The sequence below is a fragment of the Podarcis liolepis genome (assembly GCF_965112155.1).
Source record: "Podarcis liolepis genome assembly, chromosome: 9".
NCBI classification, from domain to species: Eukaryota; Metazoa; Chordata; class Lepidosauria; order Squamata; family Lacertidae; genus Podarcis; species Podarcis liolepis.
Window position 1 is genome coordinate 11,477,732 of NC_139564.1, and position 18,743 is coordinate 11,496,474.

The following is an 18,743-nucleotide window of genomic DNA, read 5'->3' on the forward strand; positions in this document are numbered from 1 at the left end:
GAAAAAACCTTTCGTCTTGTGAGTTTTTCGTCTCGCGAGGCGTTCGTCTTGTGGGGCACCACTGTATTTTTCTTAAAGTGCGACAGTCTCTGCCACCTATTCAATTCCCCAAAGGAGCATAGACCCTGTGTGAGTGTCTGGGACCCCATGGACTCGTGCCATCGCTCGGCAGAGACTGGCCCCAACTTTTGTAACAGTATTTTCCCTCCACTCTTCTTTATTCTCTGCTTTCCTTCCACATTTCCCTTCTGTGTGTTTTTTTTTAATTACACCAACAGCAGTCTTTAGTCCCCATAAGGTTGAAAAATTGCACAATTGGAAATCAACTGTTGGCAAGGTCTGTTCCTGAACCTTCCCCACGACTGGTCTTGTGCAACTTGAAAATATGTTCCTTTATCCTTTCATTGCTGCTTGGCAATCAAGAGAACCTCCAATCTTTCAGCATCTGATTATTTATAACAACCAAGTCCTCTTTAAAAAGGAGTGGCGTTTTTAGTACCAGCAATGTATGCTATCGGGCATGTCTGTCCTCAGCCGAGAAACCAACCCTTTCACCCAGATAATGTTATGATTATGGTCTGTCTAAGCAAGGATTCCTTGCACACAGGCGTCTTGGGTTTCAGGACTACCTATCCCTGGGGCAGAAGTGGAAAGCAAGAGGGATTGTTGCAGTTGCAGAGATTGCTGGCAAAAACCACAGTTGCCAACTTCTTCACTGGGCTGGCTTCTTTAGCTCTTTCAACTCTGGCTGGAAGGAAAGCAGCTGGGGGTGGGCGGAAAACCAAAAAACGTCCAGCGAGGAAGGGTTGAGCACTCCTCACAGGGTGGCCGCTTACGCATTGTCAAAAAGGGAAGGCACCAATTTGCATTGCATTGCATATGTTAATTTATGTTATATGTTAATTTATATGGTACATCTCCCCATAGTTGGGAAGGCTGACCAGGTGATCTGAGTGCTTGCTCAGTCTGCTCTCCAGGTGTTACCTGTTGACACAGGGATGCGGGTGGCGCTGTGGTCTAAACCACTGAGCCTCTTGGGCCTGCAGATCAGAAGGTCGGTGGTTTGAATGCCTGTGATGGAGTGAGCTCCCATTGCTCTGTCCCAGCTCCTGCCAACCTAGCAGCTTGAAAGCACACCAGTGCAAGTAGATAAATAGGTACCTCTGTAGTGGGAAGATAAACGGCGTTTCCATGCACTCTGGTTTCCGTAATGCTGTATTGTTTTTAACACTCGATTGGCAGCTGCCCAGAGTGGCTGGGGAAACTCAGCCAGATCGGTGGGGTATAAATACTACTACTACTACTACTACTACTATTACTACTACTACTAATATATGTGGGTGGGTGGTGCTGTGGTCTAAACCACTGAGCCTCTTGAACTTGCCAGTTGGAAGGTCGGCGGTTCGAATCCCCATGATGGGGTGAGCTCCCGTTGCTCTATCCCAGCTCCTGCCAACCTAGCATTTCGAAAGCAGGCCAGTGCAAGTAGATAAATAGGTACCGCTGTGGCGGGAAGGGAAACGGCATTTCCATGCACTCTGGTTTCCATCACAGTGTCCCGTTGCGCCAAAAGCGGTTTAGTCATGCTGGCCACATGACCTGGAAAGCTGTGTGTGGACAAACATGGCCCCCTCGGCCTGAAAGTGAGATGAGTGCCACAACCCCATAGTCACCTTTGACTGGACCTAACCGTCCAGGGCTCCTATACCTTTACCTTACCTGTTGATAGACTGCTGCAAACCTCCCTGTCCCCTGCTCTCCCTTCGGGGGGGGGGGGTCTTTATCTTTCAGTTGGATTCGGACTGGGCAGCCCTTCCAACAGAGGGCGCCTTCAAACCCAAGGCAAACCCCTGACAGGCCTTGAAATGGAGGTGTGTCCTACACCAAATGCCTTTTGCTTCTCTATTAGTTTATATTGCGACCTGCTCCTGCTGTTTTGTAGCTATTTAATAGGGTTGATTTGGGTTGGTCCTTAAAAATGTTTTACTCTCCAGGGCTAATCAGATAGCCCTTGGCACGTGCCTATAAAACCTCTGGAGCAACAAGCCTAAATTAAATGTTAGGAAGAACTTTCTGATGGTAAGAGCTGTTTGAGAGTGAAACAGTCTCCCTTGGAAGGTGGTAGACTGTCCTTCTTTGGAGGTGGTTTTTTTTTTAATTATTTAACATAATTGTTATAAAATATAAGCAAAATATTGCAAATACATACATAGAGCTCAAATAAGCACATATATATGAAAAAGGGGAAAAAGAGAAAAAAGAAGATAAGAAAAAAGAAAGAGAAAAAAGAATTAGAAAAGTTGGAAGAATTTCTTCCGAGTTTATTCTACAAATACCTCAATATGAAAATAGTAATAAAATTTCATTGATTGACTTCCATCGCTTACACTCCACTTCCTCTATACATTTTAAGCAAGACTGTATCTGTTATTCCATATTTCCTCCATACAATCTCACACTAATATTCTAATCAATAGGTTTTCTAAATCTTTCCTAAATCTATTCTAAACGCAACCAGTAACTTACATTTAATCCTTGTCTACATAAATAAATTAAAAATGATTTGATAAGACAAAGAACAAAAAAATATAATCCAGAAACAATGGAAATGTTTAAATGATTATTTCCTTGGAGGTTTTTAGCAGAGAGGTTGGATGGTCATCTGTCATGGTTGCTTTTGTTGAGATTCTTGCATTGCAGGGGGTTGGACCAGATGATTCTTGGGGTCCTTTCCAACCCTACATGTGGCCTTCAACATGCTTGACCCCCCTCCTTTGGGGGGGGGGGGAAGGGTCATGGCAGTTCTCGGCAGCCAGCCAAACAACGAGGTTTACATGTGGTTAACTGGATGTGACCAGCTTGGTGAGCCCTGCTTTACCTCCCTGTCAGGGAACTGCCATCGGCTCAGGGGCAAGAGGGGAAAAGCCGGATGGATTAGAGAGAGCCCCCGAAGATCGTGGGAAGCAGCACCTCCTCAGTGGAGGACAGTAACCACGCCTCCAGTGGAGAGGAGCTTCAGGGCTCGGAGGAGGCGAGGCGGTGCCAGGACACCTCGCCTGGGCAAAGCGGGGAGGAGAGAGGTCTTCCGTTACCCACGCCCTCCCTGCGCAGTAGGCTTCCGCGCAGAGAGGGGAAGCGCAGACTGGGCGTCAAGAAACTACTCTGCTGGGGAAGATTTAAGGACCGCCCACTCTCAGATTCTGCCAGTGAATGAGCAAGGCACGGAATAGAGGTGCTCTACATGGTGAAGGTTTTTTTTTGGCACCAATAACAAGGCTTTACAACAGACCAGGGAGGCATTTGCCTGATTGCTCTCAAGCAACCCCCGATATCCTTACACTCCCCTTTGGAAAACACCCTGAAATTTATGGCATGTGGCTCTTGTGCTTTATTAATAGTATAAATATTTATAAAATAATTTATATGACCCTTCTTTGGTCATATAGCCCACCCAAAACGGCTTATGGTATCATTAATAAATTTTAAAAGCCACACACGGTGTAAAAAACTCACAATAGCAGCATTATTTAGAGCCATCTAAAAACCTGTTGTGACATGTAGATGGAATTGACACCATATTTGAAATTCCCCTTCTTAAAATAAGGCCCTGAGAGGATGCCCTGGCCTTATTTAGGGGTGGGGGGAGAACATTCTGGAAAAGGAGGGCTTTTTAAAACCCCTGAAAATTCTGCAGCGTTGAGACTATGTACACCAAATGCGACACGACTTTTCTTGCCTTTTCCCTCCCTTTGCCTGTTGCAACTCACGACTCATATTCTTGCCTTCATTAGTCTGCAATGAGACCTGTGGTAAATGTTACTCAGACCGGCCCAGATGCTCAGCCTGTCCTCCGGGCGGACTTTTGCACGGCGGGGACTGCGTGTCGGAATGCCCCGGCGGTTACTACGCAGACAGTTCTCAAAGATGCAGAGGTGAGGCTTGCTTTTAATTATTTATTTCATTTATAGGCTTGCATCCTGCGTGGTCATCAAAAGAGCCCAGGCGGCGAAGGCAGCCCATCCATTAAACACAATCGACGGCGGTTGAGCCCTGTATCAGAAAAGCCCTACGTAAACAAGAATAGTCTCAAAATGGGCGTCTGAAGCAAAGCATTGGTGGTGTTTGCTTCCTTGTAATAGAAAGGAGTCCCACAACCTAAGCACGGGGGCATTAAATGCCCTCTGTCTTGCAGATGCGGACGTCATGTTGCAGCCTAAAGATTAGATTTACGATACGATACGATACGATATGATATGATAATCTTTCTTGTCATTGTCCCATACAGAACAACGAAACTGACAAAATCTACATCAGACATTCAAAAACCAGTAAGCCTGCTATCCCAGCCATCCCAGCCTGGTTAGCCCCCTAAAAACTCTGATACCCCATAATTAAATACAATATACTCCCATAGAGACTACCTTACACTGTGTTTACATGGCACTGTCAGCAGGAAAATGTAAAGATGTTTTTTGTGTGTGTTTATCTATTGATACAGATACACACACACACAATGACAGACAGAGCACTGTTTCCAGTAACCTTTCCAGTGACCGCTGGGAGATGTTAAAGTTACTGATCTGATTCTGTTGGAGATTTATTCATGCACACAGCTGTTGCGTTATATTGTTGTTCTGTATGATTGTATTTTTATTGTTTGCTGTTGTAAGCTGTCCCGAGGATGCTAATGAGCACCGAAGGGTAGGGAATACATTTTAGAAATGGATGTAATGTGTATGGGTTGCTCGTGCGTAAGTTGCCGCCTCTCCGGGCTTTGTTACCTTGCTAAACCTTTCAGTCTGGGCAGCCCTTCACTTCATAGCTGCCTCAGTCGCTAGCAGAATCCGTCAGTGGGCGTTTCTTAAATCTTTTCCAACATAAAAATTGTTTGACACCCAGTCTCCTCCTACTCTCTCTGTGCGGAAGTCTTCTGCGCAGGGTGGGCGTGGGTAGCGGAGGACCCGTGCTCTCCCCGCTGGTGTCCGGTGAAGAGTCCTGGAGCCCTCTCGCCGATTCCCCCATCAGCCCCTCTATATCCCTGGTGTTGCGCTGATTTGCTTCTCCATCTGCGGAGCTGCCTCTCTCCCTGCTGGGTCCTTCTCCAGCATCATTTGAGAGCCTTCCCTCCGCCTCTAGCTCCGATGTCAGTTTCCTGACAATGGATAATAATAATTAAAAAGTGAGCCTTTGCTTTTTTTTAAAAATAAATAAATAAATACTTGAGCCATTTCTAAATTGCAGGAAGATGCTAAAGGCTTTATAGCTATGCAGGATAAACAGCCGTCAAATCCAAGTTGGACCATCTTTCTGGGGGAAATGAGAGCAGTCACTCAGACACAGACATTTAGGTGATACCTTTTAGCGTTCTTTCATTGGTGTTCTCAGCCTTTCTGACCTTTATGTCAATCCAACAGCTCACCGTGGAATAGGGCTTCTCAGATTTCTGACAGCTCGCCAATTTAGGCTGCCATCAGCTGCATGCTTACCTGGGTGCAAGTCCCTTTGAACGCAGTGCGGGGCTGACTTCAGAACAAACATGCATCAGGTCGGGCTGTTCTTTTGGGTTGAAAGTGAAGGAATATTCCACTCAAAACTGTATCAAGTGTACAATGGAAAGAATGATTTACGCTTGTGTTTGTCGCTTGATCAACTGTCAGTCACTGAGTTTCTTCGTTACGGTGAATGGCCGGCATTCAAAAAAGAAACTTTGCGCAAGTATATAAAATGGTGCCGAAGAAACAAACTAGAGACCCATAACAATAAAGTTATTAGTGACTGTACTATAAAATGCTGGGCACAGAGAACAGTGTAATAAGCTTACTAAAATCAGTCCCTGGAGAGTTTTACCCGCAGCAACACAATATTTAGCCACCCTGGAAGAGGAGAATGCATTCTGAGCCGAAAGAATTAAGAAAGCATAAAAATGCATTTGATCATCCTGGGAATTCACATAAAAAGGGTTCAGTAAAAATCTTACATATATCATGATAAAAGGAACAATGCAGAAGAACGTGATCTATCGATTCCGCCTCTTTGTTATTCACAGAGGCGTTTAAGTTGACAGTAGGGGATTTCTTTTTTCTTTTCTTCCTTTTTTTGGAAACTCCCTTCCAGAACTGCTGATGAAAGAACATTTAAATGCACCAGAGTAAAGGCTCTGTGATGTTTTCGAGCTTGAACCCTAGGCATCCCCTCCCGATTGCAAGGACAGAAGCTCAGAGCAGTGCTTGACTGATTTGCCTGAGGTGAAGAACAAAATGGTACCCCGTTCCGTTCCATGTTCAGAAGCTGCCTGGCTGTTGAGTCTTATTTAAACACCAGCACCTGAGGGCTAACTTAGCTTAGCAGGCCATGTGGTGCACACAGTGCTGACCTTTAAAACCCTAAACGGCCTTGGACCAGTATACCTGAAGGAGCATCCCCACCCCCATCGTTCTGCCCGGACTCCGAGGGCCTTCTGGCGGTTCCCTCACTCTGAGAAGTGAGTTTACAGGGAAACAGGCAGAGGGCCTTCTTGGTAGTCATGCCCTCCCGTCAAATGTCAAGGAAATAAACAACTACAGTGGTACCTTGGGTTCAGAACTTAATTCGTTCTGGAGGTCTGTTCTTAACCTGAAACTGTTCTTAACCTAAGGTACCACTTTAGCTTATGGGACCTCCCGCTGCCACTGCGCCGCTGCCACACGATTTCTGTTCTCATCCTGAAGCAAAGTTCTTAACCCGAGGTATTATTTCTGGGTTAGCAGAGTCTGTAACCTGAAACGTCTGTAACCTGAAGCGTCTGTAACCCAAGGTACCACTGTATCTGACTTTTAGAAGACATCTGAAGGCAGCACCGCATAGGGAAGTTTTTAATGTTTTGACTGTGTTTTATTGTGGTTTTATAATTTCTTGGAAGCTACCCTGAGTGGCTGGGGCAACCCAGTCAGATGGGTGGTATATAAATATTATTATTATTAGCATTATTAGCATTATTTTCTTTGACACCTTACTGCCCCTGCCCCCCCCCCCCAGCATCTGAGATGGATACAACATCCTCTGTAATAGCATGGCTGACTCTATGAATAACTTCCTGCGGTTAGAGAAAGATTCCTCCACTTGCAGATTCTCTTGACAATCAGTCAATTTAGCCTCTAGCTATCCCATGATCCAGGTCTCGTCCCCTCCCTTCTCCTTTCCTTTAGGCAACTCGTTCACTCTCTCAGCCCTGTGGGGAACACCAGTGACCTACTTCATAGAGCGGTTAAGAGGAAAGGAAATCATTTGTGTGTTAAAAGTTCCAAGCACACACACACACACACACACACACACACACACAGGTTGGACTCAAGGCAATGCTATTTGTGGAAAGTCAAACCTTTGCTTTTAATTTTCCTGAATCTGTGGAGCAGGCATGCTCAGCTTTGGGGTCCACCAAGCTGAAGGTGTCCCGGCAGTCTGGTTGGAATTCGCTAAAGCTTCTAGTTTTGCTGAGGCTGGAGGGGAGAGACAGCTGTCAAGCCTTGACTATAAAGATTAGTTTTCAAGCAGTGATATGAGAAGCCAAAGCATCCCATACCAAAACAAACAGGCCAGTGAAATCAGGACTATCAGACTCCAAACACAAGTTCCTAACTCGTCTACCAGCAGATGCTTCCTTTTATAGGAGCTGCTGAGAGACAAGGAGGGCCTTTTCTGTGGTGGCTCCCCATCTGCAGAATGCTCTCCCCAGAGCCATCATTACATATCTTTAGGCCAGGTGAAAACATTCCTATTCACTCAGGCCTTTGGACATCATTTGTGGTCTGTTAAATGTGGGTGGGAGGGCTGTTATTATGATTATTTTATTATGATGCTGTGTATTGTATTTTTAGCATTATTCAGCATAAATTATGTTCTTAATGTACACTGCCTTGAGATATTTGAATAAATAAATCAAATTAATTATTATTATTATTTATTTATTTATTTATTTATTTATACATACATACATACATACATACATACATACCCTGCCCAGCTGGCTGGGTTTCCCCAGCCACTCTGGGTGGCTTCCAACAGAACAATAAAATACAATAACCTATTAAACATTAAAAGCTTCCCTAAACAGGGCTGCCTTCAGATATCTTCTAAAAGTTAACAGATAACAACAACAACAACAACTAGGAATGCACAAATCTGTTGTGTTTCATGTTGGCTGATAGTCACTGGCCTGATCTGTCCCATTTGGGGGCGGATTTTTTTTTGGCGGGGGGAATACATAAAAAGTTTGCGCAAATTGCATGCATCATTATATGTAACACTGTACACATAATTGTATGCGTTTTCCCAAAACATGAATTTGGTTCCCTAGCTGGAACTAAAACAAGGAAGGTCAACTGGCCTCAGGTGGATAGAGCAGGAGCTCAACGAGCCCTTAGGAAGCTCAACAATTCCAACCACTAGAAAGCGATCATTTAAAGCACCAGAAATTGCTTTACATGGATAAATTCACTAATGCGGTCAATAGAAGAAATGGTATTCAGTAAGTACGCAGGTGGCGCTGTGGTCTAAACCACTGAGCCTCTTGGCCTTGCTGATCAGAAGGTCGGCGGTTCGAATCCCCACAACGGGGTGAGCTCCTGTTGCTCGGTCCCTGCTCCTGCCAATCTAGCAGTTCGAAAGCACGCCAAAAAGTGCAAGTAGATAAATAGGTACTGCTCCGGTGGGAAGGTAAACAGCGTTTCTGTGCACTGCTCTGGTTTCGGTGTTCCATTGCGCCAGAAGCGGCTTAGTCATGCTGGCTACATGACCCGGAAAAACTGTCTGCGGACAAACACTGGCTCCCTCAGCCTGTAAAGCGAGATGAGTGCTGCAACCCCAGAGTCATCTGCGACTGGACTTAACTGTTAGGGGTTCTTTATCTTTACCTTTTATGCCTCTGAATGTCGGTTGCAGGAAACCTCAGGAGGGGAGAGTGGTTGCTGTGCCCAGTCTTTCTTTTTGTGGGTTTCCTACAGGTATCTGGTGAGCTAGGCCTGATCTAGTAGGATTCTCCTTAGGGTTCTGAAATGTGGAAGAAAATACAGTGGTAATACACAGTGAAAATACAGTGGTACCTCGGGTTAAGTACTTAATTCATTCCGGAGGTCTGTTCTTAAACAGAAACTCTTCTTAACCTGAAGCACCACTTTAGCTAATGGGGCCTCCTGCTGCTGCCGTGCCACCGGAGCATGATTTCTGTTCTCATCCTGAAGCAAAGTTCTTAACCCGAGGTACTATTTCTGGGTTAGCGGAGTCTGTAACCTGAAGCATCTGTAACCTGAAGCGTATGTAACCCAAGGTACCACTGTATACGGGAAGGAAACAGTGTGGCTGGATGGAATAAGAGTCAAGTATGTCCCATTTACAAACTTCCTCTGTTCCTTCTTTACCAGCTTGCCACCGCTCCTGTAGCAGCTGCGTCGGACCTTTGTCTACTCAGTGTGCTTCCTGTTCCTTTCCCCTAGCCCTGCGCCGGGGTCAGTGCCTTTCTGCATGCGGAGAGGGCTTTTACCAGGACCACGCCATCTGCAAAGGTAAGAGAAATGTTGCTTCTAGTTGCAGCAAAACAACAACACCACAAATTGGCATATAAGTATAAAACCAAATTTACTAGAATAATAGCTAGAACAGAGATAGACTTGTAACCATTCAAGCAACAAACATACTAAGGTGCCATGTGCAAACAAAGCCTGGAGATACTGTAAACATGGAGTGGATAAATGTACAACTGTATCTTAACAAGTTACATGTGCAATAAACGTTATACAGACTGGATAAATGAACCGTTCAACAAGTAGCATAAGTCCAGTCACAGAACGGCAACCCTGTGCCGCCACAATGGCAAGGGTAGCACACTGGAGAACATGAAAAAGTTTTTCAAAGCTGTTTTTCAAAGATTGAACTGGCTGAGATGTTCTTCAATGGGTCTTGAGTTGGAAACACAAAGCCGTATGCATGGATCAATCACAGGAAGGCAAATCAAAATCACCACCCTGGTGAGAATAACGCAAGTGGGCAAAAGCAGACCTGTTCTCCGGATATATTACAGGTTTCGCTACACGCTTCATCAGTCCAAAACAGCACTCCAATTACAATGTGTGGTAAACCATAAAAATTAGAAAATATCAGTCTCATACTATACCTTACCCAGTCATACAAAACGGTTTGCTACTGTTCAGACTCATAACAAGCAGTTAAGTACAGTACAGGTGTATAGAATCAATCATCACATGATTACATGGTTAAAGGTGCAGCATCACTTTTCTGTTACAACCAAACAACAATATACCGTATTTTTTGCTCTATAAGACTCGCTTTTTCCCCTCCTAAAAAGTAAGGGAAAATGTGTGTGCGTCTTATGGAGCGAATGCAGGCTGCACAGCTATCCCAGAAGCCAGAACAGCAAGAGGGATTGTTGCTTTCACTGCGCAGCGATCCCTCTTGCTGTTCTGGCTTCTGGGATTCAGAATATTTTTTTTCTTGTTTTCCTCCTCCAAAAACTCGGTGTGTCTTGTGGTCTGGTGCGTCTTATAGAGCGAAAAATACGGTACGTATACATTACTGTATACATTACTGTCACCACATTTGATACTTTGTGTATATGCTTCTAGTTGCAGGCCTAAAAGGAAAGGAAAGCCTGCAGCTCGATCTCAACAGGACTAGGCTCTAATTTCAGCCGTGGCTCATGTAGGGGTCGCAGAGATAGCTTTTAAGTGGCAGGAGGACTGCACCCAGGGAGGGTGCGAGGCAGGGGTGGCGAGGTTGCGGCAGGGGAAGGTCTGGGTTGACAACCTCAGCTCCAGGGCTGCTGCTGCCAGTCCACAAATCTCTCATCTTGTCCCTGTCTCAATGAGTGTGACATTGCTGCCGCTGGGAGGTTGCCACCGCCGCGCTCATGTGAATAAACTTATTGTACAGTGGTACCTCTGGTTGCAAACGGGATCCATTCTGGAGGCCCGTTTGCAACATGGAAAGAGCGCAGTTGCACAGCGTGATTTGGTGCTTGTGTGCATGTGTGAAGCATGATTTAACACTTCTGTGCATGTGCGAACAGCGAAGTAACCCTTTCCAGTACTTCCAGGTCGCCGCAGGACGCAACCTGAAAAAACATAACATGAAGGGAATGTAACATGAGGTATGACTGTATGGGACAGGCTTCCTCATCCTCGGCCCTCCAGATGTTTTTGGCCTACAACTCCCATGATCCCTAGCTAGCAAGACCAGTAGTCAGGGATGATGGGAACTGTAGTCTCAAAACATCTGGAGGGCCGAGGTTGAGGAAGCCTGGTATCGGAGTATTCTCACTGACTTCCTTGGAAGATTTCCATTGAATCCAAATGGCCGACAGTCCTGGAGGAAGCAGTTGTGTTTGTTGAGCGTTTTTGGTGGAAAACTGAAAGATAGGCACCCAAACTGAGCTAACTAGGGTTCTGTCCCACTCATTCTGCCCATGCCTTGGCTCTCATAGAACTGTAAAGTTGGAAGGGATCCCAAGTCCAACCCCTTTCAGTGCAGGAATCTCAACTCAAGCATCCATGGCAGATGGCCATCCAAACTCTGTTTAAAAACCTGCAAGGAAGAAGAGTCCACCACCTCCCGAGGGAGACCGTTCCAGTGTCGAACAGCTGTTACTGTCAGAAGGTCCTTCCTGATGTTTAGTCAAAATCTCCTTTCTTGTAACTTGACGCCATCCATTCAGGTCCTACTTTTCGGAGCAGGAGAAAACAAGCTTGTTCCATCTTCCATGTGACAGCCCTTGAGATATTTGAAGATGGCTATCACATCTCCTCTCAGTCTCCTCCTATCCAGGCTAAACATACCCAATTCCCTCAAATTTTCCTCATAAGGCTTGGTTTCCAGGCCCTTGATCATATATGTCTACTAGGTACTGGTTTTATTTGTTATTTTCAGAGGCCCCTTATAACCATCTTCCTTTGTTCCACTCTTGATTTTCCTCACTGCATGTCTCTTTATCTATTGTTTTAGTCCTGAATTCTACCTATAATTTTACCCTTGAATCATCCTGAATCAGAAGAGGCTGTTCACAGTCTTTCTGGCTTTGATAAAGCTGTATTGTTTTGCTGCTCTTAAAACAAACTAAAATCTAAAAACAACAAAATAAGCTACAGAGTAATTTAGGAGGTCCAGAGCAAAATGGATGGTACCTCAACACTGATCCCTGTCCCTCAGCATTTGTCACCTGAGGCAGCTGCATCGCTCTGTCAAATAGTAGGGCCAGCCCTGTCTCTCTTTGATGAAATCTCTTTCATATATACATTCACATACATATATCCGTATATGCTCCATCTTCCTTTTTCCGGAAGGAGTATTTGCTTCTCGTTCTTCCACAGATACAGCACAGCTTTTCTTGGGATTTCACAGTGGCTTTGCTGTTTTGCAGGATGCCATTCGTCTTGCCGCGAGTGCCTTGGCCCTGAACATTCGCACTGTACGAAGTGCATGAAGCCAGAGGAGGGGCTGCAACCTGGAACGATGCTCAAGGGGACATCTGTGGGTGTCTGCCTACCCCGATGCAAAGACCATTTCTACCTCCATAGTGATGGGATATGCAAAGGTGAGTGAAAGAAACTCCCAGGATAATAATGAAGGAATCTTATCTTCATTGGTTCACACTTTTAAAAAAGTCACAGGGTGAGACCCAACATACCGCATGTGGGACTTTTCCTTCCTTTTCTCTCCCTTCCAGCTTCCTGCATGGCACTCAGATCTGCTCTAGAAGTTTGGGGGATATTCTGGGGAGAGATATTGTGGGTTTATGGGAGGGGGGCTGGAGGGGGGGTGAAGGGAAACCAGAAGGGCAGTAGGGCAGCAACCCCACCAAAGCACTCAACTATTCAAATTATTTCCTAAAAGAAAACCAAACAGTCTAGATAGATTCAGCTGTGGGCCATCTTCAAAGCAGGGAGATTCTGCTGACCTAGATATCTCCCTCCTCCCATCTGGTTGAATAAATTGTCTAGAAATGATGGACTAGTAAAAGGTTGTTTTGCTCGCTGTTTTACTTTGTGTTGACATTTATTGGGAGACGGCCTCTTCCAAAGGTAGTTCTGAGCACTTTTGTTGCGCTCAAGGGTCTTCTCTTAACAAGGCTGCATCAGATTCCTTCTCAAAATCTCCAGGTCAGCATTTGTATCCCCCCCCAAATAAAACGCTCCACGGAAAATAACTTTGCTTACGATATAGATATTTCAGAAATTGGCAGCGGAGAAACCTGTTGAGCTCAGGGTTTGCGTTCAGTTTCAAAACTGAATTGGAGAAAACTGGCCCAGGGTAGACGATTGTGGACATTGCAGGCCATTGCAGGTGTAGATTTGGGTTGAGTCAGGGGTCAGCAAACTTTTTCAGCAGGGGGCTGGGTCCACTGTCCCTCAGACCTTGGGGTGGGGGTCGGGGGTCCGGACTATATTTTTTGGGGGGGAGGGGAGAACGAATTCCTATGCCCCACAAATAACTCAGAAGTGCATTTTAAATAAGAGCACACATTCAACTCATGTAAAAACACCAGGCAGGCCCCACAAATAACCCAGAAATGCATTTTAAATAAAAGGACACATTCCACTCATGTAAAAGCACGCTGATTCCCAGACCCTCCACGGGCCGGATTGAGAAGGAATCGAGTGTGGAGCTTTCTCCTTCCCTGGCAGTCCAGTGGGTGAAACTGGAAAGAAAACAAGTGAACTTGGGCCGAAGAGCATTGCCCCCTTCCCCGGCCCTCGCCCCAGCTCCAGCCAGCAGCCCATTGGCCTGCTGAGATGGGGGCGGGGCAACAGCCACCCTGTAGCAAGGTGGGCGGCTCCCTGGTCCCAGGAAGCCCACACGGTATCGCAAACCCCGCCCACGTTTTGGAGAGGGTGAGCGAAAATTGTAGCAGAGGGAAAAGTTGTGCAGCGTCCTTTCCAAGCGTCGTGCGAGAAGGTGCTGTGAGCAAAACAAAATGAGGCAAATGCGGTTGGCTGCGCTCACATTCTTGTCCTTCTCCCCCATCTCTTTCTTTGCTGCAGAGTGCCACTCCTCCTGCTTATCCTGTGTGGAGAAATCACCAGAGAACTGCACCACATGCGCACTCCCACAAACCTTTCACGAAGGCCGGTGTGTCTCTGAATGTCTGGATGGATGGTACCAACAGGAGGCGAGGTGCTACCGTGAGTCCGCAACGTTGAACACCTGCCTATTGCATGCCTGCCACCAGCACATTTGATCGCGGCTCGGATGTAATGCCTTAACAAAAAATATTACCAAGGGGGGAAAACACCTCCTTCCCATATTTTATTTTAGAGACAACGGTGTCATCTGCTGCCACGGTGTAAAATCAATGGGTGCTGTGGGCTGCCTGCATGAGCAACAGCTTGGTTCATCAGGCCATCCCTTTTGCTGTGGGGTTCTTATCCCTTCGTGGATTGTGAGATATACACAGTCTCCAGGAAACCAATATAAATGGGGAAATAAGGAAAAACCCAAAATTGCTTTGTGCAGAATGAGGGTGCATTGCTCTGTGGATGGGGTAGCCTTGCAGGCATTGCATGCCTTTTTTGTTTTTTTTAATTGATTATATTTATTATTAGATTTAAGGCTTTTGTGGAGGAGAAGGCTATCAGATGGAGGCAGGAATGCTTCTGAATGCCATTGGTTGGAAACCACAGGGGGACTTGTGCTCAGATCCTGGCTATGAGCTTCCCATAATGAGCATCTGACCTTATCCAGCAAACCCTCCCACGTTCTTATGTCCTTCCCACTCCACTTGGTTATAACTATATAGATATCTAGAAAACATTCCAGAGCATCTTGGGGGAAATGATTCAAATGCTTGTTATATAAATATATATTTGTCTGTCCTCCTAAATAAATAAAACAGCCTGGAAGGGTGTTGGGGACAGCGTTGGTAGTCTTGACTCTTCCTTGCTTTATGTTTGTTTGAAACGCCAAAGATTAATGTGGACCTTAATCTTCCATTAAGATCCCATTTAATTTCAGGCTTGAGTTTGTGAGTATAGGTCCAGAGGAATGCCTCCCTTGCAGCTGTGCAGATAACAAAAGAGCTGCTCTTTTTATTTTATTAATGGGAAACGGTTGTGGAAAATACGCCGCCAATGTTTCGGGTGGCCTGAGGACAGTCTTATTTGCCACGAGCCGACAGGCGAGATAAACCTCTTGTTGCAGTGTATTGGGTTATTGTTTTTCATTTAGAGCCTGTTACAGGCTCTGAAGTTTATGGAGGAGGAAACATTGCAATGAGATACAGGGGGAAGAGTCTATTGAAGTTAGTTATTATCTGGCCGCAGGAGAGTTCTTCATGCAGCCGGCGCGCTCTCTTACGGGTACGTAGAAGATCTGAGCCCATATGTACGCAACAGATGGTTGCATTTCGATCTGTGGCACAAGGAGCTGAACGGAAGAAGCTCCAGGTAGCTAGGATATGGCGGAGACCCAGCTCTGTAGCCCTCTTTGCATGAGAGTTAATCCTGCCCTGACAATAGCCCCAGATGCTTCCCAGTAGGATAACTCACCTTTCCATGAACAGCTGCTGCTCTCACTTTTGTATATGATGTACATCCATTGCACAGAATGCACTTGAATGTCACACTTCCGCTACAGAGCTCCCTCATCAATGCTGCAGCTCAGGGAAACATCTGCTCCTTTTCGCTCTTTGTACATGTACGTCGGTATGTGTGCATTAGACACACATGTGTTCCTAGTCACGTACTTCTTTGCCAGCTGCAAAGTCAATGTTTCTTTGCCTTTGTCGAAGACGTGGGTTGTCTTAGCAGAGCTCTCTGTCTTCTTTGCCGCCACCCAGTGTGCCATCCCACTTGCAAGACATGCCATGGGCCGTCAGATGCGGACTGCGCCACCTGCCACCCTCACGCCACTCAGGCCAAAGGAAGGTGCAGGACTCCCTGCAAGGCGGAACAATACCTCAATCTGGTGGGCTACTGTGTTGGTAAGTGCAAGAGGAACATTACAGTCTCCAGCGCTATTTCTTGCTTCTCTGTCTTCCACATTTGTGCTATGTCTTTCCCAAGGGAGTTCAGGGTGGTGGGTAAATCAAACCTTTTCTCTGTCCCATCAATATCAGAAACCTGGTTGGTGGCGGCGCATGAGGCAGAGCCTTTTCAGTGGCTGCCCCTATATTGTGGAATTATCTCCGAAGAGAGCTTAGATTGGCTCCCTTTAAGTTACCCTTCTACCAGCAGGCTGAGACCTTCCTATTCAGAGAGAGGCCCTTGAAAACGGAGAGGAGATCAATGACATACATGTGAAGCACATTCAATGAGCATTTAAAGCATATGACACCCCCCCGCCAAAAAAAAATCATTGGAAATGTAGTTGGTTAAGGTTGTTGGGAATTACGGTTCTGTGAGAATGAAACTACAGTTCCCAGGATTCTTTGGGGGAAAGTCATGTGCTTTAAATGTGCGGAGGATGTGCTTTAAATATATGGTGTGGACCTGGACTTCTATCAGGGCAAACTGCATTTTTGTTGCTGATCTGAATGTGTTCTGATGTATTTTAGTTATTGTTTTTAACTAGTTTGTTTTAAGCTACTTTGCATTTTGTAATGTTGTAAGCTGCCTTGAATCCCAGCTTGGGAAAATGGCAGGATACAACTGCTAATAATAATAATAATAATAAGTAATAATACATCATCATCATCATCATTATTAACAGCTTCCTGCAGTGCATTGGTCTTGGGTGTTGTGTCTTGTCCGAGGCTCCTCACTAAAGCTTTGTGGTTGAATGCTGGTTTGCATCCAGGTTCCCTTGACCTACACTCTGGGCACAGCACCGTGAAGGTTGGCTTTTAAAAAATCAGCAAGCAACAGTTGACCCATGAAGACAACACCTAGCACACTGCCAGCCCAGTATAAACATTAGATTACAGTGTTTTGATTTATTTGTTTATGTTTAGCTCATTTATATCCTGTCTTTTGACCCATTGATCATCAAGGTAGCTTCCAACAGATTGTAAATTTTGTGTGTGTGTGTGCGCGCCCAATTAAAGGGAACAAAGTGTGCCTCCTTTCTGTTCTACCGGTTGAAGCCGGTTGTTCTTTCTGGCAGGTATTGCGGGCTGAGTGAGCCGCAAGCTCCCTGCTGCTGCTCCTTTGACTAACAGATGGGGCCAGATTGATCATCTCTTTGCCATGGTGTTCTTCCTGGGTGGCAGGGGGTTCTGCCTCCCAAGGACCTAAGGGCCACCTGGCTGGTGGCAGAAGCCAGAGTATACCTTCCTTCAACTCTGCAGTGCCAGGTAACTGGCAACTGGAACAATGTCTTTTCATGCCGGGAGATGGGGAAGCAAGCTTTCTGCACCTTCTCCTCTTATCCCATTGGATTTGACCAGGCTGGCCCTCTCCTTGCCATGATGAATAGCAAGGGATGCATCTCTTGGTGTAATTTGTAGATTGGCAAGTCCTGAACCAGCTCACCACAGGGCAATTCCCAGGCCTCATTGTCTCTGTGATGGGTATTCAGCAAGACCTCGTAATAAGCTCGCAAAGGGGTGCATTTTTGCAGAGCCACCAGCCACGGCCATCGACAGGTTGACATGAAGCCTCTTAACATGGTAAAGTCGAAATAGGTGTGTTAAGAGGCCTTTTCTGTGCTAGAATCTCTGGAGGCTTCCCAAAGTCCTAGTGTCAGAGCCATTTTAGGCATTTAGGGAAAAAGCACAAGGTGAAATTCCCATGGCACAGCTTCCTTTCAGACTCTATATGCTTGCGAAGGCGAAGTAGACTGGAATATTTAGTTTCTCCCTCATGGGTCAACGTTAGAACTTTCTCTCTGACATGCCAGTTTACTACACGCAGGGATCTTGTGATGTGAAGCCTACTGGTGTGGGGTTCTGAGACCAAAAGAGATGTGCATGTTTTCCTCAAACTTGTTTACAACCCAGCCAAATGCCTCCCTCTCTTGAGGAGACTTTTCCCTGAGGAAAAATTCTTCCCCTTCAATGTTTGCTCCAATCTGATTTGGCTACTTGGCCTTGTCAAGAAGCCTGTTCAGAGTGAAGGCGATTCTTGTTCTGAATTGGCTTTGTTACATAGTCAAATCTGATGGGTTGTGCAGTGCCGTAATGTCGTAATGATTGAGGTCTGATCCCTGATTGACTCGGAACACCTTTCCAGGAAGTAAGAGGTAAAACAACCCAAAATAGTCCTGAAGCAGCAGATAAGAGCAAGCAAATTTGGAGAGGTGCTGAGGGCTACAAACAAGATAAGCAAAAGTGTGTATGTCAGGATATATTTTATCTCCCAGAAAACCCGTGCCAAAAATGTTTATATGCCAACATATTGGCACTTCTCTAACTAGCAAATAGTAGAGACTGGGGAAGAGTGCACTTTGCAATTTTCCTAAGGTTATTGAATAGCTCAGCTGTGAATTTCTTTCAGAAACTCCAAAAGGCCATTTTATTTGGGTTGCATTTTGGTTAATACTAATGTGCTTGGTCATAGTTTTTATTTAATTTTTAACTGGCCTCTTTTGCATGTATGTTTTTTCAAACACTTCTCTCCCCCTCCCCTTTTAAAAAAGGTTTTTTTTGGGATAGGCTGAACTGCAAACCCAAATAAATACCACTTTAAAAATGTATGGCTGAGTCTATTGCCACCAGTCTCCTGTGAGATGAATTTGATTAGGTCTGAATCAAGCGTGAGTTTTTCGTTATATGGAGAGAAAAATGAAATGCCAGGACTTTCAGAAAGGGATCCTCAGTGGTATAT

General features: G+C 45.5%; 1 protein-coding gene across 2 annotated transcripts in view; it reads left to right on the forward strand.

The window, feature by feature from the left end:
* Positions 1–18,743, forward strand: part of FRAS1 (Fraser extracellular matrix complex subunit 1) — a 388,317-nt gene that overhangs the window by 206,194 nt on the left and 163,380 nt on the right. For both annotated transcript variants that reach the window (XM_083520384.1, XM_083520385.1), the window contains exons 15-19: positions 3,792–3,932; positions 9,396–9,536; positions 12,404–12,577; positions 14,025–14,165; positions 15,818–15,961. In XM_083520384.1, the coding sequence (XP_083376510.1) occupies positions 3,792–3,932; positions 9,396–9,536; positions 12,404–12,577; positions 14,025–14,165; positions 15,818–15,961 (741 nt within the window). The remainder of the gene's footprint in view (positions 1–3,791; positions 3,933–9,395; positions 9,537–12,403; positions 12,578–14,024; positions 14,166–15,817; positions 15,962–18,743) is intronic.